The sequence below is a fragment of the Coregonus lavaretus genome (assembly GCF_964263955.1).
Source record: "Coregonus lavaretus genome assembly, chromosome: 24".
Lineage (NCBI taxonomy): Eukaryota > Metazoa > Chordata > Actinopteri > Salmoniformes > Salmonidae > Coregonus > Coregonus lavaretus.
In genome coordinates this window covers 1,647,283-1,672,095 of record NC_140011.1, presented here as the reverse complement: position 1 = coordinate 1,672,095, position 24,813 = coordinate 1,647,283, and the positions used below count along the sequence as shown (strand labels likewise).

The following is a 24,813-nucleotide window of genomic DNA, read 5'->3' as shown; positions in this document are numbered from 1 at the left end:
ACCAAAGAGCTCTCCAAGGATGTCAGGGACAAGATTGTAGACCTACACAAGGCTGGAATGGGCTACAAGACCATCGCCAAGCAGCTTGGTGAGAAGGTGACAACAGTTGGTGTGATTATTCGCAAATGGAAGAAACACAAAATAACTGTCAATCTCCCTCGGCCTGGGGCTCCATGCAAGATCTCACCTCATGGAGTTGCAATGATCATGAGAACGGTGAGGAATCAGCCCAGAACTACACGGGAGGATCTTGCCAATTTTTTATATTTTTTATTTCCCCTTTATTTAACTAGGCAAGTCAGTTAAGAACAAATTCTTATTTACAATGACGGCTTACACTGGCCAAACCCGGATGACGCTGGGCCAATTGTGCGCCGCCCTATGGGACTCCCAATCACGGCCGGTTGTGATACAGTCTGGAATCGAACCAGGGGGTCTGTAGTGATGCCTCAAGCACGGAGATGCAGTGCCTTAGACCGCTGCGCCTCTCGGGAGCCCAATGATCTCAAGGCAGCTGGGACCATAGTCACCAAGAAAACAATTGGTAACACACTACGCCGTGAAGGACTGAAATCCTGCAGCGCCCGCAAGGTCCCCCTGTTGAAGAAAGCACATATATAGGGCCGTCTGAAGTTTGCCAATGAACATCTGAATGATTCAGAGGAGAACTGGGTGAAAGTGTTGTGGTCAGATGAGACCAAAATCGAGCTCTTTGGCCTCAACTCAACTCGCTGTGTTTGGAGGAGGAGGAATGCTGCCTATGACCCCAAGAACACCATCCACACCGTCAAACATGGAGGTGGAAACATTATGCTTTGGGGGTGTTTTTCTGCTAAGGGGACAGGACAACTTCACCACATCAAAGGGACAATGGACAGGGCCATGTACCGTTAAATCTTGGGTGAGAACCTCCTTCCCTCAGCCAGGGCATTGAAAATGGGTCGTGGATGGGTATTCAAGCATGACAATGACCCAAAACACACAGCCAAGGCAACAAAGGAGTGGCTCAAGAAGAAGCACATTAAGGTCCTGGAGTGGCCTAGCCAGTCTCCAGACCTTAATCCCATAGAAATTCTGTGGAGGGAGCTGAAGGTTCGAGTTGCCAAACGTCAGCCTCGAAACCTTAATGACTTGGAGAAGATCTGCAAAAAGGAGTGGAACAAAATCCCTCCTGAGATGTGTGAAAACCTGGTGGCCAACTACAAGAAACGTCTGACGTCTGTGATTGTCAACAAGGGTTTTGCCACTAAGTACTAAGTCATGTTTTGCAGAGGGGTGAAATACTTATTTCTCTCATTAAAATGCAAATCAATTTATTACATTTTTGACATGCTTTTTTCTGGATTTTTTTGTTGTTATTCTGTCTCTCACTTTTCAAATAAACCTACCATTAAAATTATAGACTGATCATTTCTTTGTCAGTGGGCAAATGTACAAAATCAGCAGGGGATCAATTACTTTTTTCCCTCATTGTAGTCCTAACCACTCTCTCCTTCTTCCCCTACATAGCCGGTGTGGTGATCGCGGGCAACCCCAACAGCCTGACCAGCGCTGCCGTGCCTGTGGACTCCTACCAGATCAGCACCATTGCGGGTATCATCATCCTGGTGTTGCTGGTGCTCTTCCTCCTCTTCCTCTTCATCGTCTACAGAAAGAAGCAGAAGGGCAAGGAGCCCACCATGCCTGCTGTCACGTACACGCCTGCCATGCGCATCACCGCAGACTACACCATCGCCGGTAAGCATGGGCACCATTTCCATAGTGATGCCCCGGCCCATGGGACCAGATTTGGTAGTACTATAGCTTCATCTTTTATCTACAGGTTCAATTAAATTGTGTATACTTTTATCCTGTGGTCAAATTAAATAACCATGACAGTACTGTGAAAATAGTTTTTTTCCTGCTCAGTTAAATAGCCCTTCAAATCCCTATTGCACCGGAAATTAATAGGCACTGACCCTAACTTCCATATATTCTAATGTGGCTATACTTTTGATGAATGCTGTTTTAGTATCGACTTAACTAAGCAGTCTATCTCTATCTCTTTCAGATGCAGCATTGCCACAAACAAGTCAGACACCCAGACATCCCAACAGCAACTACTTATCCAACCCCAGTTACCACACCCTGACCCAGTGCACCAGTCCCCCACATGTCAACAACCTGCCCTATGGAAAGGTGAGACCTCTTTAATGGACTTGTGATGAAGAGCTCAGCTTCATGGTATATTCGCTACTTCACTGAGGAGTGAGTTCACTACTTCCTGGAGTATACCACTTACAAACCCTTCCTATTAAACTACATTTTTAAGAAGGGTTATAAGTGATTAATAAAATATAATCCATTTTAGATTTTATTTGATGGAATCATATACAGTACCAGTCAAAAGTTTGGACACACCTACTCATTCAAGGGTTTTTCTTTATTTTTGCAATTTTTTACTTAATAGAATAATAGTGAAGACATCAAAACTATGAAAAAACACATATGGAATAATGTAGTAACCAAAGATGTGTTAAACAAATTGCCACCCCTTGTCTTGATGACAGCATTGCGCACTCTTGGCATTCTCTCAACCAGCTTCACCTGGAATGCTTATATACTGGTACTGATATATGGTCCTGTATATATGAATATAATGTACTGTAGGTGTCTAATAGCATTTTTCCACAACAAAAATGATAATGATCAGTAATTCCATACAATGTGTTATAAGCCTGGATCATTACCATAACCCCAGTGTTTTGGGATATATTTCAGGCTAAGAATAACCAGTTGTTTGTGAACCTGAAGAACGTGGACCAGAGGAAGAGGCCTCCCATTGTGGACCACACTGTAACCCTGCCTGCCGACTGGAAACATGGTGGCTGCTTCAACGAACTGGGTGAGAAGACACACACCATGACACACACACACACGCACGCACAGAGAAACATATCTCACACTTATTTTTAAAGTAAGTAGATTAAATACTGTTTGCATAGCCGTGTGAAGTAGGGGCCCTAATAAATTGAAATAAGTTGATAAATTGAAATTATATATATATAAAAAAGATTTCCAAAAATTATATTACTCCTGTCTGAACAGACATACATCAAATCATTCAAAATACTACACCAGAGAGCATAATTTAGCCACAGAGGATCAATAGCTTCAAAAAAAATGCTGCGGATGAAGTTTTATTTCAAGCACTTACAGTTGTGAAGACCGCAATTTGGGCGGCGTGCGTGCCAAATATAGAGCAGCTTCTTGCATTCCTGCATCTCCCGAGTGGCGCAGTGGCCACTAGAGATCCTGGTTCGAATCCAGGCTCTGTCGTAGCCGGCCGCGACCGGGAGACCCATGGGGCGGCGCGCAATTGGCCCAGGGTAAGGGAGGGAATGGCCGGCAGGGATGTAGCTCAGTTGTTAGAGCATGGCGTTTGCAACGCCAGGGTTGTGGGTTCGATTCCCACAGGGGGTATGAAAAAAATGAAAGAATGTATGCACTAACTAACTGTAAGTCGCTCGGGATAAGAGCGTCTGCTAAATGACTGAAATGTAAATGTAAAATGTGTCCATAGACATATAATCCATAGAAGGATTTTGGAATCTCTAACCCTGGCACTTTGACTCTTAAACTCATGGGTACACTAGCAATGGCTGCCAGTCCTGACTTGAATGGGAACTGCCATCTATGGATTATATTTCTATGGTTGGTTGCGGCTGTCAACTTGCTTTTCACAAATCTCAAAATACAATCCAGAGAAAAACGTAGTCATACCGTTCGGAAAGCAAATACAGTGGGGAGAACAAGTATTTGATACACTGCCGATTTTGCAGGTTTTCCTACTTACAAAGCATGTAAAGGTCTGTAATTTTTATCATAGGTACACTTCAACTGTGAGAGACGGAATCTAAAACAAAAATCCAGAAAATCACATTGTATGATTTATAAGTAATTAATTTTCATTTTATTGCATGACATAAGTATTTGATACATCAGAAAAGCAGAACTTAATATTTGGTACAGAAACCTTTGTTTGCAATTACAGAGATCATAGGTTTCCTGTAGGTCTTGACCAGGTTTGTACACACTGCAGCAGGGATTTTGGCCCACTCCTCCAAACAGACCTTCTCCAGATCCTTCAGGTTTCGGGGTTGTCGCGGGCAATACGGACTTTCAGCTCCCTCCAAAGATTTTCTATTGGGTTCAGGTCTGGAGACTGGCTAGGCCACTCCAGGACCTTGAGATGCTTCTTACGGAGCCACTCCTTAGTTGCCCTGGCTGTGTGTTTTGGGTCGTTGTCATGCTGGAAGACCCAGCCACGACCAATCTTCAATGCTCTTACTGAGGGAAGGAGGTTGTTGGCCAAGATCTCGCGATACAATGCCCCATCCATCCTCCCCTCAATACGGTGCAGTCGTCCTGTCCCCTTTGCAGAAAAGCATCCCCAAAGAATGATGTTTCCACCTCCTTGCTTCACGGTTGGGATGGTGTTCTTGGGGTTGTACTCATCCTTCTTCTTCCTCCAAACACGGCGAGTGGAGTTTAGACCAAAAAGCTATATTTTTGTCTCATCAGACCACATTACCTTCTCCCATTCCTCCTCTGGATCATCCAGATGGTCATTGGCAAACTTCAGACGGGCCTGGACATGTGCTGGCTTGAGCAGGGGGACCTTGCGTGCGCTGCAGGATTTTAATCCATGACGGCGTAGTGTGTTACTAATGGTTTTCTTTGAGACTGTGGTCCCAGCTCTCTTCAGGTCATTGACCAGGTCCTGCTGTGTAGTTCTGGGCTGATCCCTCACCTTCCTCATGATCATTGATGCCCCACGAGGTGAGATCTTGCTTGGAGACCCAGACCGAGGGTGATTGACCGTCATCTTGAACTTCTTCCATTTTCGAATAATTGCGCCAACAGTTGTTGCCTTCTCACCAAGCTGCTTGCCTATTGTCCTGTAGCCCATCCCAGCCTTGTGCTGGTCTACAATTTTATCCCTGATGTCCTTACACAGCTCTCTGGTCTTGGCCATTGTGGAGAGGTTGGAGTCTGTTTGATTGAGTGTGTGGACAGGTGTCTTTTATACAGGTAACAAGTTCAAACAGGTGCAGTTAATACAGGTAATGAGTGGAGAACAGGAGGGCTTCTTAAAGAAAAACTAACAGGTCTGTGAGAGCCGGAATTCTTACTGGTTGGTAGGTGATCAAATACTTATGTCATGCAATAAAATGCAAAATAATTACTTAAAAATCATACAATGTGATTTTCTGGATTTTTTGTTGTTTTAGATTCCGTCTCTCACAGTTGAAGTGTACCTATGGTAAAGATTACAGACCTCTACATGCTTTGTAAGTAGGAAAACCTGCAAAATCGGTAGTGTATCAAATAATTGTTCTCCCCACTGTACCTACTGCTGAAAAGAGTAGACTAATCTATCTGTAGAAGCCCCCCAAAAATGCAACTACTTTTGAGCGATTCTGAGGGAACAGCACTGTTTTTCAAAGTAGCTTATTTTGAGCTAGGCTATTGTCACAAGCGCATCAGCCATCACCTGTGAGTAATCTAGGCTTCATCTTCATCTTCGGGTGAGTCAGTGACCACGTTTACATGCACACAGTATTCTGGATAGTAGTTCACATTCCGCTTAAGGTCTGATTCATGATAACCTGTTTACATGCACCTCATCCCGCTCATGAGTATCCCTGTACCCATAAATAAACAGAATATTCCTAATTTAAGTTCATATGGGTTAAATGGAATAGTAACTGAAATATGGACACTGACTGTAGGCCTATAACCTCTCACATGTAACGTCATATAATATTAACTCCTGCAGAATTATGTATTTCTTGCAGTTAAATTATATAACAAATGTAGATTTTGTCTCAGGAACAGGAGTGGAGAAATATGATTTCTTGCTTTCAGCATCTCTTGAGAAAATGCAAATAGATGTGTAATGTGTTATCTTTGACACTGTTATGCAAGCAGACAATATTTCAACCACATAAAATATGCACCCAAGACAAACTGAAGTCTTATCAGAGATGTGTTTCATCGTTTTATCAGCTTTTCATTTCCTTAAATCCGGTCAAACTGATGGCATTGGACATTTTGCACAGGACCAATCTTTCCACTGTTTCGGAGTTATTTAATTTTCTCCCCGGTCCCTAAATGCAGACCTAAATGAAACAGACAACTTTACTGGTGTTAACTAGATTACTAATGCATTCATTGTATCGATGTAAGAAATTATTCTGGTGAGCACTACTTTATTTATTTCTTCTGGGGCAACAAGTTATGACAGAAGAGAAGCTGCATGCCAAGGGCGGCAGGTAGCTTAGTGGGTAAGAGCGTTGTGCCAGTAACCGAAAGGTCGCTGGTTCTAATCCCCGAGCCGACTAGGTGAAAAATCTGTCGATGTGCCATTAAGCAAGGCACTTAACCCTAATTGCTCATGTAAGTCGCTCTGGATAAGAGCGTCTGCTAAATAATGTAATTTTATTTTTTATTTTATAACTATAGTTGACAAACAAATGGCCTACAGAATGTTGGAAATTAGACTATAATAAGGCCTACCAAATTTCAGAACTTATAAGCAGAAACGTGTCTAAATTAGGGGTGAAGGTAGCCAGTAGGCAATACGGTCCAGTATGGAGTATCTGCAAAATGAATTACAGTGCATTCGGAAAGTATTCAGACCCCTAGACTTTTTCCACATTTTGTTACGTTACCACCTTATTCTAACATTAATTAAGTTGTTTTTTTCCCTCATCAATTTACACACAATACCCCATAATGACAAAGCAAAAACAGGTTTTTAAAATGTTTTGAAAAAAATTAATAATGAAAATGAAATATCACATTTACATAAGTATTCAGACCCTTTACTCAGTACTTTGTTGAAGCACCTTTGGCAGCGATTACAGCCTCAAGTCTTGTTGGGTATGAAGACGCTATAAACTTGGCACACCTGTATTTGGGGAGTTTCTCCCATTCTTCTCTGCAGATCCTCTCAAGCTCAGTCAGGTTTGATGGGGAGCGTTGCTGCACAGCTATTTTCAGGTCTCTCCAGAGATGTTCAATTGGAATCAAGTCCGGGCTCTGGCTGGGCCACTCAAGGACATTCAGAGACTTGTCCCAAAGCGGATTCCTGCGTTGTCTTGGCTATGTGCTTAGGTTCGTTTGTCACGGTTCAGACAGACGACCAGAGGACCACAATTGCGTCACACCAGAAAGTTTATTAAAACTTAAGGGAAAAGGGAAGTAGGGAGTGAGTGAAGGCTCCAGGGGTAACAGGGATCCCGTCCAATGTGCTGGGTCTGTGCCCCCCCCAGTGGCAGCGATGCGTCCTATGACGCCGGTGGTGGGTGGTCCAGAAGTCCTGGGGGGGGGAAACACAGACACAACGGGGCGGATGAAACAAGGCAGCAGTACAGTTCAAGGGAAATCCAAATACGTTGTAGCAAGGCAGAAGGCTGGTCAGAGTTACCGGGATTGAAGAGTAGTCAGGAGTCGTTATAGCAGAAAGCAGGTCTGGATTTCCTGGGGCAGAAGAGTATCCAAGAATCAGGCAGGTCCGGGGTCACAAAACAAGGGTGAGCCAGAAGCGAGAGCAAACAGGTTCCGGGTGTGAGCTTTGCAGACGATCTGACAAAGGAGAGCTGAAAGACAGGGCTTTAAATACTGGGAGAGGTTAGTGGGTAATGCAGCGCAGCTGGCAGAGTAATTAGAGCAGAGCAGAGCAGGGACAGGTGGAGCTAGTTAGGCTGAGTAGAGAGAGTGGTGAGCAGAGTGGAAGATAGTGGAAACAAATTAAGGTGGTAACCCGGTGGAGTGAGAGGGCTCATGACAGAACCCCCCCCCCAAGGGACGGCCCCAGAAGTCCCAAGAGCAACACCACGCCGGGCGGGAGGAGGGGAGCCGGAGGAGGGCTAGAACTCCTCCGAACGGTCCGAGTGAACGTCCTCATCCTCGGAGGAAGCCGGAGGGCCGTGGTCGGGAGATGGGACAGGTCCCGAGACAGGATCAGGCACAGGACAGGAAGCCGAGCGGGCAGGACGGTTAGGGACCCCTCTGGGGCGGCCCCTACGGATTGCAGGTTGATCAGGATGCCGTTGGTGGAAGGCGGTGATGAGAGTCCTATCCACAATCCGACTAGCTGGCACCCAGGTCCTTTCCTCAGGTCCATAACCCTCCCAGTCAATGAGGTACTGGAGACCCCTACCCCTCCGTCTGGACCGAAGCAGGCGGCGGACGGTGTAAACCAGACCACCATCGACGAGCCGTGGAGGAGGAGGACAAGGCGCAGCAGGGACCAGCGGACTCTCATGAATGGGCTTAATCTTAGACACATGGAAAGTGGGGTGCACCCTCATGGAATTAGGCAGTTGGAGCCGGACAGCAGTTGGGCTAATCACTCTTATAATAGGGAATGGGCCAATGAACCGAGGTGCCAGCTTTTGCGACTCCACCCTGAGTGGCAGGTTCTTCGATGACAACCACACCCTTTGACCAACATGGTAGGTGGGAGCAGGAATTCTCCGACGGTTGGCCCCGGTAGTGTAGCTGGCAACGGATCTGAGGAGTGTGGCTCGGGCTTGTGACCAGGTGCGGCGACATCGACGGGCAAAAGCAAGTGCAGATGGGCAAGTAACCTCCCCTTCCTGGCTGGCAAATAGAGGAGGCTGGTATCCATAAACACATTGGAAAGGGGACATACCGATGGCAGAGCAGGTCAGAGAATTGTGTGCGTACTCCACCCATGTCAATTGCTGCGACCAGGAGTGGGGGTTGCGTGAAGTCATGCATCGCAGTGCCTTCTCGAGCTCCTGATTTGCCCGCTCTGACTGCCCATTGGATTGGGGATGGAATCCGGAAGTCAGACTGACTGTGGCTCCCAGCAGGTGACAGAACTCCTTCCAAAAAGCGGAGGAGAATTGTGGACCACGGTCAGAAACTACATCCTTTGGCAGTCCGTGGATCCGGAAGACGTGTTCCAGGACCACCTGGGCGGTCTCCTTGGCGGTTGGGAGCTTGGGGAGGGGAATGAAGTGTGCCATCTTGCTGAATCGGTCAACTATGGTGAGAATGACGGTCATGCCACTTGAAGGGGGCAGCCCCGTGACAAAGTCAAGGGCGATGTGAGACCAGGGACGTCTGGGCACAGGCAGGGGCTGCAGCAATCCGGCTGGGGGCTGGCAGGACGACTTGTGTTGGTTGCAGATGGGGCAGGCTTGGACGAATTCCCGTACATCCTTTCTCAGAGAGGGCCACCAGAACCTCTGGGCGAGCAGGTTGTAAGTGCGGGTGGAGCCAGGGTGACAAGCTAGGCGGGAGTCATGTCCCCACTGAACGACCTGGGACCTCAGGTTTTCGGGGACAAAAAGGCGGTCAGCTGGGCAAGTGCTGGGACCTGGCTGGTTACGGAGAGCTTCCAGCACCTGTTCCTCAACATCCCAGGTCAGAGCTGCTACGATGCAGGGACTTGGCAGAATCGACACAGGATCCTTGGAGGGGCTGTCATCCTTCTGGAATTGACGGGAGAGGGCGTCTGGCTTGGTGTTGCGTGATCCAGGCCGGTATGACAGAGTGAAATTAAACCTGGTGAAGAACAGGGCCCAGCGGGACTGCCTGGAGTTCAACCGTTTGGCCGTGCGGATGTACTCCAAGTTCTTATGATCGGTCCAAACGAGAAATGGAATGGTGGACCCCTCCAGCCAGTGACGCCACTCCTCCAAGGCAAGCTTCACAGCCAGCAGCTCTCGGTTCCCTATGTCGTAATTGCACTCAGAGGGGGACAACCGACGTGAGAAAAAGGCACAGGGATGGAGCTTCCTATCCTCCGCAGCCCACTGAGAAATCACAGCACCAACTCCCACATCCGAGGCGTCCACCTCCACAATGAATTGCCGGTCCACATCAGGCATCTGGAGGATGGGAGCGGAGGTGAACCTTACCTTGAGGGTACTGAAGGCTTTGTCGGCTGCTGGGGTCCAGGTGAAGGGTTGCTTGGTGCTGGTTAGAGCAGTGAGAGGGGCAGCAACGGTACTGTAGTTCCGGATAAACTTTCTATAGAAGTTAGCAAACCCCAGAAACTGTTGCAGCTTCTTTCTGTTCTCCGGAACTGGCCATGAAGTGACTGCTGATACTTTGGCAGGATCCATTTGGATACTTCCCTCTGCCACTATGTACCCCAGGAAGGCCACTGTCTTGACGTGAAACTCACATTTCTCTGCCTTGGCGTAGAGGGAATTCTCCAGAAGACGATGAAGGACTTGCTGGACATGGCGGGTGTGTTCAGACAGGTTTCTGGAGTAGATTAAGATGTCATCCAGGTAAACGAAGACAAACTTGTTTAACATGTCCCGCAGTACATCATTCACTAGAGCCTGGAACACAGCAGGAGCATTGGTGAGGCCAAAAGGCATAACCAGATACTCGTAGTGGCCTGTTGGTGTATTGAATGCGGTTTTCCATTCATCTCCCTCCCGGATCCGCACTAGGTGGTAAGCGTTTCTGAGATCCAACTTGGTAAAAACAGTGGCTCCCTGGAGCAACTCAAAAGCAGAGGTGAGCAGAGGCAGAGGGTAACGGTTTTTCACTGTGATGTCGTTGAGTCCCCTGTAGTCGATGCAGGGGCGAAGAGATCCGTCCCTCTTCCCCACAAAGAAGAAGCCAGCACCAGCAGGAGATGAAGATGAACGGATTAATCCTGCGGACAGAGAGTCATTGATGTAGTCCTCCATGGACTTTCTTTCAGGAGCAGACAACGAATAAAGACGGCCCTTTGGAGGGGCTGTTCCAGGGAGGAGGTCGATGGCACAGTCGTACGGTCGGTGAGGGGGCAGAGATGTGGCTCTTGCTTTGTTAAACACTTCTCTGAGACCATGGTAGCATTCTGGGACATTGGAGAGGTCAGGAGCGGAGTTAGTAGGTACTGGCCGAGGGGGTAGTGCGGCAGCAAGCAGGCAGGTTCGGTGGCAGTCCTCTCCCCACTCCCTGATCACCCCGGTCACCCAGTCGAGCTGAGGGTTGTGCCGGCGGAGCCATGGGTAACCCAGGATGAGGGGTTGGCCTGGAGAGGGGAGCAGGTGAAACTGGATAGTTTCTTGATGGTTTCCGGACAGACCCATCGAGACCGGGGCCGTGACATGAGTGACCGACCCGAGTAAGTGTCCGTCCAGTGCCCGGGCAGGAATAGGAGGTGTCAAACGGAGGTTCTCCAGTCCCAGTTGGCGTGCCAGCTTGATGTCCATTATGTTGGCTTCGGCGCCAGAATCCACCAGAGCAGCCAGGGTGTGAGTTGAGTCAGAGAGGCGGAGGTGAACTTGCAGCAGGGGTTTGCGGTCGGAGGACTGGATGGTCATTGAGCTCAACCGGACTCCCCCTATGCCCGGTGAGCTTCGGCTTTTAAAGGGCAGGTTACCACACGATGTCCATCACCTCCACAATAGAGGCAGAGGTTTGAGGTGAAGCGGCGCTGGCGCTCTGCAGGAGTGAGAGAGGCTCGCCCAATCTCCATAGGCTCAGACTGATCAAGCTGACTTGGGTGAGTGGCAGTAGATGACAGGAGCCCAGTCGGATCTCTCCGAATGCCGGTAGTTGGTGGACCTTGGCGCCCCCTCTCACGACGACGGGTCTGTATCCTTCTGTCGATCCGGACAGTCAGTGCGATGGCTTCATCAAGAGTGGAAGGCAGTTCATGGGAGACCAACTCGTCCTTGATATAGTCAGCCAAGCTATGGAAGAACGCGTCCACCAACGATGGTGTGTTCCAAGAACTTCGTCTTGCCAGGGTTCGGAAGTCGATGGAATGGTCTGCGACTGTTCGTCTGCCTTGTCGAATACTGAACAGTTCACGAGACGCCTCTGCGGTTGGTGAATCCAGGTCAAACACCTTCAGCATCTCCTCAGCAAACAGGTCGAAGGTTGCACATGCGGGGGTTTGACGTTCGAACTCTGCTGTTCCCCAGAGTCGAGCTCGGCCCGTCAGGTGAGTGATGGCATACCCAACTTTAGCCCCCTCCGTGGCGAAGGTCCTTGGCTGCAAGGAGAACTGAAGTCGGCAGCTAGTCAGGAATGGCCGGACCTGGGTAGAATCGCCGTTGAACCGCTCGGGGTTTCCAATCTTGGGTTCCGGAGCAGCGGCTGCAATGACCGGGGCAGGTAACTCGGAGGCAGGGCTGGTGGGCAGACTGCCTGGAACCGGGCCGGTGGGCGGAGTGGCTGGGGTAAGGTTGGTGAGGAGTTGGATGATCATGGCGAGTTGTTGTTGCTGCTGCTGGAACTGCTGCTGGTGCTGCTGGAACTGCTGATGCTGTTGGTGGCCGACCTGAAGCAAAGAGGTGATGTCGCCGCTCATGCGGGCTAGCCCTCTCTCAGTGTGTTCCAGGCGTAGCATGGCAGTGGGTTGCTCAGGTTCGTCGGTTTCCATGTCGGGGGAAGTGTGCGCTGAGTCCATGATGGTCAGATCGTACTGTCACGGTTCAGACAGACGACCAGAGGACCACAATTGCGTCACACCAGAAAGTTTATTAAAACTTAAGGGAAAAGGGAAGTAGGGAGTGAGTGAAGGCTCCAGGGGTAACAGGGATCCCGTCCAATGTGCTGGGTCTGTGCCCCCCCCCAGTGGCAGCGATGCGTCCTATGACGCCGGTGGTGGGTGGTCCAGAAGTCCTGGGGGGGGGAAACACAGACACAACGGGGCGGATGAAACAAGGCAGCAGTACAGTTCAAGGGAAATCCAAATACGTTGTAGCAAGGCAGAAGGCTGGTCAGAGTTACCGGGATTGAAGAGTAGTCAGGAGTCGTTATAGCAGAAAGCAGGTCTGGATTTCCTGGGGCAGAAGAGTATCCAAGAATCAGGCAGGTCCGGGGTCACAAAACAAGGGTGAGCCAGAAGCGAGAGCAAACAGGTTCCGGGTGTGAGCTTTGCAGACGATCTGACAAAGGAGAGCTGAAAGACAGGGCTTTAAATACTGGGAGAGGTTAGTGGGTAATGCAGCGCAGCTGGCAGAGTAATTAGAGCAGAGCAGAGCAGGGAGAGGTGGAGCTAGTTAGGCTGAGTAGAGAGAGTGGTGAGCAGAGTGGAAGATAGTGGAAACAAATTAAGGTGGTAACCCGGTGGAGTGAGAGGGCTCATGACATCGTTGTCCTGTTGGAAGGTGAAACTTCGCCCCAGTCTGAGGTCTTGATCGCTCTGGAGCAGGTTTTCATCAAGAATCTCTCTGTACTTTGCTCAGTTCATCTTTCCCTCAACCCTGACTAGTCTCCCAGTCCCTGCCACTGAAAAACATCCCCACAGCATAATGCTGCCACCACCATGTTTTACCGTAGGGATGGTGCCAGGTATCCTCCAGACGTGACGCTTGGCATTCAGGCCAAAGAGTTCAATCTTGGTTTCATCAGACCAGAGAATCTTGTTTCTCCTGGTCTGAGAGTCTTATAGGTGCCTTTTGGCAAACTCCAAGCGAGCTGTCATGTGCCTTTTACTGAGGAGTTGCTTCCGTCTGGCCACTCTACCATAAAGGCCTAATTGGTGGAGTGCTGCAGAGATGGTTGTCCTTCTGAAAGTTTCTCCCATCTCCACAGAGAAACTCTGGAGCTCTGTCAGAGTCACCATCGGGTTCTTGGTCACCTCCCTGACCAAGGCCCTTCTCCCCCGATTCCTCAGTTTGGCCGGGCGGCCAGCTCTAGGAAGAGTCTTGGTGATTCCAAACTTTTTCCATTTAAGAATGATGGTGGCCACCATGTTCTTGGGGACCTTCAATGCTGCAGACATTTTTTGGTACCCTTCCTCAGATCTGTGCCTCGACACAATCCTGTCTCGGAGCTCTACGGACAATTCCTTCAACCTCATGGCTTGGTTTTGGTCTGACATGCACTGTCAACTGTGGGACCTTATATAGACAGATGTGTGCCTGTCCAATATATAGAATTTACCACAAGTGGACAAGTTGTAGAAATATCTCAAGGCTGATCAATGGAAACAGGATGCACCTTAGCTTATTTTTGAGTCTCATAGCAAAGGGTCTGAATACTTATGTAAATTTATTTTTAATGAATTTGCAAGAATGTCTACAAACCTGTTTTCGCTTTGTCATTATGGGGTATTGTTTGTAGATTGATGTGAAATAAATGTATTTAATTCATTTTAGAATAAGGCTGTAACGTAACAAAATGTGTAAAACGTCAAGGGTCTGAATACTTTCCGAATGCACTGTATGATGGAATTATTATGGTGGATCGTACTGTGCAGGTAGCATACTTTTTGAAGTGATTTGTTTGACGATCATATGAAAACATCACAAAAAACCCATGAAATGCGATAATGAGCCTGCGCAGACCGGGAAAAACAACAGTAAACAGGATAAGATGTTTACATGCCACGGCATCCCGTCTAAGATCAGCATATCCCAGGCATCTTATCCAGGTTTCTCATAACCGGGATACAAGCTTTTGCGGGTTATTGTAAACGGGATATGATATGCATCAACTCAAAAACTGATTATATACTGTACCAGTCAAAAGTTTGGACACACCTACTCATTCAAGGGTTTTTCTTTATTTTTACTATTTTCTACATTGTGTTATCCTCAAAGCGGGCGAAGAAGGTGTTTAGCTTGTCTGGAAGCAAGACGTCGGTGTTGGCGACGTGGCTGGTTTTCCTTTTGTAATCCGTGATTGTCTGTAGACCCTGCCACATACGTCTCGTGTCTGAGCCGTTGAATTGCGACTCCACTTTGTCTCTATACTGATGTTTTGCCAGTTTAATTGCCTTGCGGAGTGAGTAGCTACACTGTTTCTATTCTGCCATATTCCCAGTCACCTTGCCATGGTTGAATGTGGTGGTTCGCACTTTCAGATTGGCACGAATACTGCCATCTATCCACGGCTTCTGGTTAGGGTAGGTTTTAATAGTCACAGTGGGTACAACATCACCTGTACACTTCCTGATAAACTCAGTCACCGTTTCAGTGTATTCGTCTAAATTATTTTTGGAAGCTATCTGGAACATATCCCAGTCCGCGTGATCAAAACAGTCTTGAAGCGTGGATTCCGATTGGTCAGACCAGCGTTGAATAGTCCTTAGCACGGGCATTTCCTGTTTTAGTTTCTGCCTATAGGAAGGGAGGAGCAAAATGGAGTCGTGGTCAGATTTGCCGAAAGGAGGGCGGTGAAGGGCCTTATAACCATCCAGGAAGTTCTAATAGCAATGGTCGAGGATTTTGGCAGCGCGAGCAATTAGCAACACCCTGATACCATGTAACAGAGAATGTAGACTAGAGAGGGTGGTGGAGTAAAAACCCCAAAAAGAGTTTGTTGACTTCATCGGCAATGCCCTCTGTCCTCCTTCACCCGCCTCTACCCCCTACCCTCTGTAGTGAGGAGTTATGAGTCCCGCTCCTCTGACTGAACGGGAGGCACAGGCAGGGAGGAGGTCATTGATTTACTACTCTATAAAAGGACTGTGTGAATTATTCAAAAGAAGATTACATGCATAAACAGCAGGAATCAATATAGCCACATCCCAAATGGCACCCTATTCCCTTTATAGTGCACTGCTTTTGACCAGGGATTCCCTATGGGCCCTGGTCAAAAGCAGTGCAAAGCAGGGCACTATAATGGGAAATGGTCAATTGGGGATGCAGCCTCTGTGTTGTCACTTTTGCATTTAGGTAAACAGGAGGTAGCTAGCTATATAGCCCTAATGTAAAGATGAGGCTGTCTCTGGTTGGCTTGGCTGGACTGAGCTCAGCTATATGGCTGATGGATGGGGCTGCATAGACTTCACTGGTCTCTCTGTTTTCAAGAGGCAACGCTATGTCACACTCATGCGCATGCATACACACATGCACACATGATACACACCAACTGTATCTTTTATCTTAGGCTAGACCACCAGAGTGTGGGGGGGGGGGGGGGGGGCAGGGGGGCATCTTTGAGCAGTCAGTCAGACGCCCTCTTGACCCTGAACCAGAGGTCAGAGGTCATGGCGCACTGGACCTAACCCCCAAGAGGACAGGGATGGAGACAGCCACACTGTGTGTGTATTTGGGTGGGGGACGGGGTGTGTGTGTGTGTGTGTGTCTGTCTGTGCGAGTTGACTGTACAAAAGGTTTTCTCCACAGTATCATGCGTGTAAACAAATGATAGCAATGCTACAGTGTTTGTGTTTTAGTTTACCTTTTATTACTAGAGCCTGGTTTTTAAGGCACTAAACATCACACACACGTGTGCTCCGTTGTATGTGTACAGCTGTATTTCTGTCCCATTTCCTGCAGGATATTTGAATATGTGAATATTGAATGTGCGTGGTTTATTTATGGTGGGTGTTTGTGCACATCAGTAGATTGCGCTCCAGTCAACAGGAAACCCGGGGTGTGTGGAAGTATCTGATTAGATTCGGGACAGAGTACAGTAAATAAAATCCTGTCCACCTGCTGAAGGGGTGAGGGGGTGGGGGTTTGGTGTTGTACCTCCCTTTAGCACCCCCCTGTAAATGTACCCCCATAAACAACAATTTATCACCAGCTCAAGATGTATCACTGTTAAGAGAAGAGCAGATGCAGTCAGGTCCAAAATTATTGGCACCCTCGATAAAGATGACCAAAAAAGACTGGATGAAATAAATCATACAAATACGGAGCTACAAATCCGGAGCTAAAAAAAAAAGGGAACATTTTATTATTTTATACTAATACAATTGCTGAGAGAAAGAGATGTTGTTTAACAAGTGATAAAAAAAATTCTCAAATAGATATGTGTCAAATGCTAGCAGATACCCATAGACATCCAGTCACTGCACGCAGAGACATAAAAATGGTATCAACGAGTTCATCTGACTCTGGGGAAGTTGATAAAGGGCCTCTTTGCCATAATCCTGAAGTATCCCTTTAAACTATTGTTTCTTCAGCTCTTTGTTTTCTTCCTGGCTATGTGTTTAGGTTCCACTCTGATCAGGCCCTATGAGGGGCTTTAGATGATACACCAAGTACACAAAACCAACCACCAGGATCACAATCTTCTTCCTAACACTGCCAGAAACACATCAAGGTCTATTAGGGGCTGGGGCTAGAGGACCACTATAGGAAGCCATATCTTGAATATGTGTAGTCCTTGTTCCCTTGCTTTGGAGCAGGGATGGGCAATTCCAGTTAAGTGTGCCTTGAATTCTAAATAAATAAATCACAGACAGTGTCACCAGCAAAGCACCCCCACACCATCACACCTCCTCCATGCTTCACGGTGGGAACCACAGATCATCCGTTCACCTACTCTGCATCTCACAAAGACACGGCAGTTGGATCCAAAAATCTCACATTTGGACTCATCAGACCAAAGGACAGATTTCCACTGGTCTAATGTCCATTGTTTGTGTTTCTTGGCCCAACCAAGTATCTTCTTCTTATTGGTGTCCTTTAGTAGTGGTTTCTTTGCAGCAATTCGACCATGAAGGCCTGATTCACGCAGTCTCCTCTGAACAGTTGATGTTGAGATGTGTCTGTTACTTTAACTCTGTGAAGCATTTATTTGGGCTGCAATTTCTGAGGTGCGTTTAACTCTAATGAACTTATCCTCTGCAGCAGAGGTAACTCTGGGTCTTCCTTTCATGTGGCGGTCCTCATGAGAGCCAGTTTCATCATAGCGCTTGATAGTTTTTGCGACTGCACTTGAAGAAACTTTCAAAGTTCTTGAAATTTTCCAGATTGACTGTCTTAAAGTAATGATGGACTGTTGTTTCTCTTTGCTTATTTGAGCAGTTCTTGCCATAATATGAACTTGGTCTTTTACCAAATAGGGCTATCCCCTACCTTGTCACAACACAACTGAATGGCTTAAATGCATTAAGGGGGAAATAAATTCCACAAATTAACAAGGCACACCTGTTAATTGAAATGCATTCCAGGTGACTACCTCATGAAGCTGGTTGAGAGAAAGCCAAGAGTGTGAAAAGCTGTCAACAAGTCAAAGGGTGGCTACTTTGAAGAATATTAAATATCAAATATATTTTGATTTAACACTTTTTTGGTTACTACATGATTCCATATGTGTTATTTCATAGTTTTTATGTCTTCACTTTTTATTCTACAATGTAGAAAATAGTAAAAATAAAGAAAAACTCTTGAATGAGTAGCTGTTCTAAAACATTTCACCGGTAGTGTATATACTGAACAAAAATATAAACGCAACATGTAAAGTGTTGGTCCCATGTTTCATGAGCTTAAATATAAGATCCTATTTTATTTATACTTATTTCTCTCAAATTTTGTGAAATCCATAGATTAGGGCCTAATAAATGTATTTCAATTGACTGATTTTCTTATATGAACTGTAACTCAGTAAAATCTTTGAAACTGTTGCATTTTGCATTTACATTTTTGTTCTTATTCCTTAAGATTCATTTTCGATCCAAATATGTTTTTTTTATGAAGATAAACATTATATTGTTAGATTATAGGAGTAACTCTGGTAGGCCTAAAACATTCTTCTTCACCTCAAGTTCAGATGTTTGAGAAAGTTGGAGCGCCGGTGCGCATTGCCTTCATATCATAGGCCTGCAGTATAAAGGCTAATAGCCACACCACACTAAACCTTCACAAAAGATTCTAAACTTTATTAAGGTAATATCAAAAGTAAGTCAAGCCATTGTTTATTGGGAAAATACGAACAGGATATTATATCACGGAAAACACAACATTACATTTGGCCAAAGAAAATGGCTAAAAATAAGGGAACAAACTCCTGCGACCTAGTTTAAACCTTTACAAAAGTTTTTAAAAGGCTATATTACAGCAATTACCAAGAAAGGCTAGTGCCTACCGTACCCAACAAATGACAGCAATAAGCAAATTATATTTATTTTACAACAGGCCTAACCTATCTTAAACTCAATACGGAACACACAATTCAAAAGACCGATCAAACTTAATTTAGCTAACGAAAATGTATCAACAGAATGAAACAAAACATGTTTTGCATAGGCTATTTAAAGAAATGCTTTAGATTAATGAATAGGCCTACAATAATAACAATGATGTACAATAATAATAATGATAAAACTAATGATAATAAATACGAAAAAATATATAAATTGTTCCAAAATTGCATCCTACCTGAACAGCGAGTTGCACAGTAGCCTGCATTTGGCCATTTGTGTGGTATTAAAAAACATTCTGCTAATGTCCTTTATCATTTAAATGATATACAAATTCCCACACCCTGCTAAAACAAAATGCCCATGGGTGGAAATCCCAGAAATGCATCTGCTCAACTGTATGCTACGCAAATGTGATTATAGATACATACAATGCGTTACAAATTGTTCTTATTTTTTCACAACGACCCCGTCCCCCCCCCGTCCCCCCCCCCCCCGTCCAGCACCCCCAACTCAAAACATCTTCCCGCAGCTATGACCATATGTATCATCATAGCATACTTATGTAATTTTCATATAATTCTTTGATGTACCAGGAGCTTATGGAGTGGATCTACGATACATGGAAAAATCCCTGACAGGTAGGCTCTTATTATATCATAATAAAACACAGTCACAATTGGTTAGTTTGAATCTCTGACTGTTCCTTCTCTCTATCACACAGACCTGGTGAAGGGAATGCCCTATCACGCCAGCTCCTGCTCCCTCAACAGCTCAGAGAATCCCTACGCCACCATCAAGGACCCGCCTCTCCTGATTCCCAAAGTAGAGTGCGGCTACGTTGAGATGAAGTCACCCACGCGACGAGACCCTCCCAATGCCGAGATCAACAACGCCAGCCCCACCAATAAGAATGTCTACGAAGTCGGTGAGGAACAGTAGGATTTTTTTCTCTCTTGCTTTTAGCCTATAACCATCCATTATGATCATTGAAGGTCCTGTCTGGTCCCCAAACTTTATTTTGTCAAATTCTGTAGGACAAACTCAGATGAAAGTACTGTAGCTTCCCCAATGTTTAAAAATGTAATGTCATTGCTATTTTGCTAACGCTCACTCTGAAAATGCTTCTATTTCCAGAGCCCACTGTCAACGCCATCTGCTCAACTGGGAACAGCAACGGTCAAGGACCCTTTGGCCTGGACCCGTACGACCTACCAAAAGACAGCCACATCCCCTGTCACTATGACCTCCTGCCCACACGGGACAGCCCTCCGTTGCCCCACAAGGAACTAGATAGTGAATAAGCTCCCAGAGAATCCCCCCATAAGAAACTGGACAGCGAATGAGCTCCCAGAGACACAACAGAGACTCCAACAGAGACTACCATGGCTCAGCCAATGAATGGCCCTCATTTGCTGGCATATACTGTATGCTCATTCGCTGTATCTCCCCATCACCATTCTACTCATTGTTTTTTTTGTGTTTTTTTTATTTACTATCACCATAATCATTCTTAATCACTTATTTTTTTTCGGAGAGAGGAACTTTTGTTGCCTCGTTTGTCACATTCACCATTTTCTTTACTATTAACATAGACATGAGTGTTATTTGCAAAAACGTTGGTATGTCGAGGTGCTTGAGTAATATTGATGTACAGCTTTTTACAGCTTTTCCTATACTTGGTACAATGAAAAACATAAGTTTTCAGTAAGTCATCACTTGCCTTTTAAAATCTATAGTGTACAAATACAAAACAAACCTCAATTTATTTTTGTAATGATGAAAATGAACTTAAACAGTTTTCTTCCATTTTTTGTTTTCTTCGTTTTTTGGTAGTAGTACTGTACGATTGAGCATTGTTTTGTTGTTTGTTTGTTTGACAATTTAACTGTTATTGTTGTTGACAAATCTTAATCTTGTTTAGTCTGACATCAATACTAAAGTTAACCAAAGGTTTAAGTGCCATAGTATAAGTCTTTTTAAAGCTCATTTCGCTCTTTTAGTGGTGGATTATGAGCAAATAGTTGAATGGTGGCAAGCATTCAATCGCACAGTTTGAGGTCTGTTATAGCTCAGACACAGCGTGTACGGTAGGTGCACCTCTTTACAGAGTGTCGCCAGGCAATCTCTTTTGTGTTTACACAGCAAAGACATTGAAGTCGTCAGCCACTCAGCCTTGTTAAAATACTCCAAGGTGGCAGTAGCGTTTTTTGTTAGTGGCGTGTGTTGCTTAGTTTATGGTCTAGATTCCAATATTATCTAGCTAGCTATCTGCGCTAATTTTGCTATTTTGTAGAAAGCCCTTGTTGATACTAGCCAGATGGCCACTACTAGATAACTACCTAGCAAGATGACAAAGAAACAATTTAATTCACTCTCCATAATCCCATACTGCCAGTGCCAGCCCATAGCCAAGTGTTTAGCTAGCTAACATTTGCATATTTGCTAGATACCACAACATAGCTAGCTAAGGACACTGCACTAACACAGGCAGCTGTTTCATGGAAACTAATCCATTGTGATTTAATTATAATGTCAATACTAGCTACAGTGGTTAGCTAGCTTGGAGGAAGTATTTAGTGTTGTGTGCATTGCGTCTGTGCACTTAGCTAGCTACCATCCTATAGCCTACATTGCATATTAAGTGTGACTGGCTCATGACATTTAACCGTGGATGTATGGAGAAAATGCCCTCTTTTTTTCCTTTTTGTTGTCACTCCTGTTGGCTCACCCACGTGGGGGTTCATGCTCTCTGATTAGCTCAAGTTGTTGGCCAATAACGAGCATTGCGATTCTGCAAGTAGAAATGGCACGTTCGTCGCTACCAGGTCGGCACTCAGTAGGTACCGCTTTTGTTCTAGCAAGAGAAGGAACGGCCTCTCACCGTGACCTATCGTCAGTCTATCGGAAGTGGGATTCGCGGTGTGTTTCATGCTTTAGAGTTCTGTTACTATAAGCGGTTTGTGTTTAGTGTCAGCTACCATTGTGAGAACAAGTTTAAATGTATTGGCATAATACTTTCATGACACCTCATAAAAATGACATAAAGCCTGTCATAACTTCCTGGAAGGTCATACAAGTGACTTTATAACACAGTAACGTTCCATGTAGGCATTATGTCAATTCAATTGTGAAATAATTGTGGGTTTTTATTGCTGGTTATGAAGGCATGTTGAAGTACGACCACTAAAATATCTCCAGATTATAAAATATCTCCATTATTTAATCTTTGAAATGAGATAAAAATTGAGTTCCTTAGAAATTACCTGTGAAATTGTATTTTGACTTTTGATACATTTTAGTACAGGGAAAATATTAATGTTATGTACTCTGTTGTTAAATTATAAAATAGTGATTAAACTTTTATGCAGTGCAATTGAAAGGGCTCAGCATCGTTTAAAAAAGTTAATACTCATTTGTAGTAACAATGCTTAAGATGGACTTTTGCATCGCAATGAAATGAAATACTTTTTCAAAAAACAATATAATGAGACAAATTCAAGATTTATATCTCATTTCCATAGCATACAGGATTTGTTCAATGTTAGATTTAGAACTCTTTATGTATGTTACATGTCTTTTCAAGCATTCTTAATGACCTAAAAGACAGCCACTAGTCTTAAACTATTCCGAGCCAGATTTAAAATGTATTTATACAAAAATAGCTGTAATCACTTGAAAAAATTACAAATTATCTTTGGTGTTGATGTGCAAAACGTAAACAACACACGCGGTCTTCCTTTTGTATGTCATTAATATACAGTAATCACAGGGTTATATGCATAATATCACACCCTCTGCTCTGTTCTTCGAGGTCCAATCAGAATAGCCTAAATATCATACTGTATATACTGTACATGACTAGATTTCACTCAGTTATTTTCATTAGAATGAATTCCATAATAATTAAATCCCTATTCTCTTACAAATGAGGGAACAGCATGACATTTTGACAGTGGCTTTTTAAAGCTGGCTATTCACTCAAACATTATTTTGTTTTTAGAGCAATCATTGTTTATAATGTGTTATAAATAACGTCACAAAATATCATATGATTCGGGGTTAGTGTCATTGAAAATTTAGGATAATGATATTTTCTCTGAAGGACAAATTGGACATGTGTAAATCGAAATGTATATACATATATTTTTGTCCCATTTGTTTTCAATCACCCTATTCTTCTTTGACTTTTTCTAAAAGTTGCACACTTGTTTTTCCTCCCCAAAGATCATGACAATGGTTTACTTTTACTACTACTTGTTACTCCAAATTGCATTTTGTTAAATTTTTTTATACGTTACATGTACTGTATGTGAAATTCTTTTCAATAAAATGACAAAGATGTGACCTGCAGTCCATTCATAGCATGTAAATTGATGTTGTGTAGGCTATCAATCAACTAAAAAAGTGACAAGTGATGAAGACGTCATCACCTGGGGACACTGGGAAAGTGCGTTTCTTTTATCTTCAGGCTTGCAGGTAATTTACCTAAGTAAATGGAGCACTCCATATGAATCAATTGAAAATGAGGTTGAGTACCTTCTGCGGTTGCAGTCCTGTGTCACTTTACTTAAGAGAAACGGCAAACTGCCCTCTCCCCTTTGGTAAGACGTGGCAACGTCATCAGAACACTGCCATCTTTCCACAGAGCTAGTGCATTTGATTACCACGTAGAATCTTTTTTCCTCTACAAGCCAATATGTAATGTATAGGCCTATAGTGTATTGCATTGCAGTGAATGGAGTGGGTAGAGTAGAACGTGCTGCTGGGTATTTAGATCTCAGTCCCCAAAGAAATAACACCATATACACAGTGCATTCGGAAAGTATTCAGACCCCTTGACTTTGTCCACATTTTGTTACGTTACAGCCTTATTCTAAAATTGATTAAATCGGTTTTTTTCCTCATCAATCTACACACAATAACCCATAATGACAAAGCAAAAACAGGTTTTTAGAAATGTATATCTTATTTACATACGTTTTGAGACTTTTTACTATGAGACTACAAATTGAGCTCAGGTGCATCCTGTTTCCATTGATCATCCTTGAGATGTTTCGACAACTTGATTGGATCTGTGGTAAATTAAATTGATTGGACATGAATTGGAGATTCATAAAAAATGAAAATAAATGAAAATATCACATTTACATAAATATTCAGACCCTTTACTCAGTACTTTGTGAAAAACACCTTTGGCAGCAATTACAGCCTTGAGTCTTCTTGGGTATGACGCTACAAGCTTGGCACACCTGTATTTGGGGAGTTTCTCCCATTCTTCTCTGCAGATCCTCTCATGCTCTCAGGTTGGATGGGGAGCGTTGCTGCACAGCTATTTTCAGGTCTCTCCAGAGATGTTCGAACGAGTTAAAGTCTGGGCTCTGGCTGGGCCACTCAAGGACATTCAGAGACTTGTCCCGAAGCCACTCCTGCATTGTCTTGGCTGTGTGCTTAGGATCATGGTCCTGTTGGAAGGTGAACCTTCGCCCCAGTCTGAGGTCCAGAGGGCTCTGGAGCAGGTTTTCATCAAGGATCTCTCTGTACTTTGCTCCGTTCATCTTTCCCTCGATCCTGACTAGTCTCCCAGTCCCTGCTGCTGAAAAACATCCCCACAGCATGATGCTGCCATCACCATGCTTCACCGTAGGGATGGTCCAGGTTTCCTCCAGACATGACGCTTGGCATTCAGGCCAAAGTGTTCAATCTTGGTAACATCAGACCAGTGAATCTTGTTTCTCATGGTCTGAGAGTCCTTTAGGTGCCTTTTGGCAAACTCCAAGCGGGCTGTCATATGCCTTTTACTGAGGAGTGGCTTCCGTCTGGCCACTCTACCATAAAGGCCTGAGTGGTGGAGTGCTGCAGAGATGGTTGTCCTTCTGGAAGGTTCTCCCATCTCCACAGAGAAACTCTGGAGATCTGTCAGAGTGGCCATCGGGTTCTTGGTCACCTCC

General features: G+C 45.0%; 1 protein-coding gene across 1 annotated transcript in view; it reads left to right on the top strand.

The window, feature by feature from the left end:
* The window catches only part of LOC311099946 (multiple epidermal growth factor-like domains protein 10), a gene marked incomplete at both ends in the record, with an annotated part of 127,899 nt that extends 107,733 nt beyond the window's left edge, over positions 1–20,166 (top strand). Inside the window, 6 exons of the mRNA XM_084140665.1 lie at positions 1,510–1,737; positions 2,051–2,178; positions 2,761–2,884; positions 19,459–19,503; positions 19,587–19,790; positions 20,000–20,166. Coding sequence (XP_083996791.1) covers positions 1,510–1,737; positions 2,051–2,178; positions 2,761–2,884; positions 19,459–19,503; positions 19,587–19,790; positions 20,000–20,166 — 896 coding nt within the window. The remainder of the gene's footprint in view (positions 1–1,509; positions 1,738–2,050; positions 2,179–2,760; positions 2,885–19,458; positions 19,504–19,586; positions 19,791–19,999) is intronic.
* Between the last annotated feature and the right edge of the window lie 4,647 nt (positions 20,167–24,813).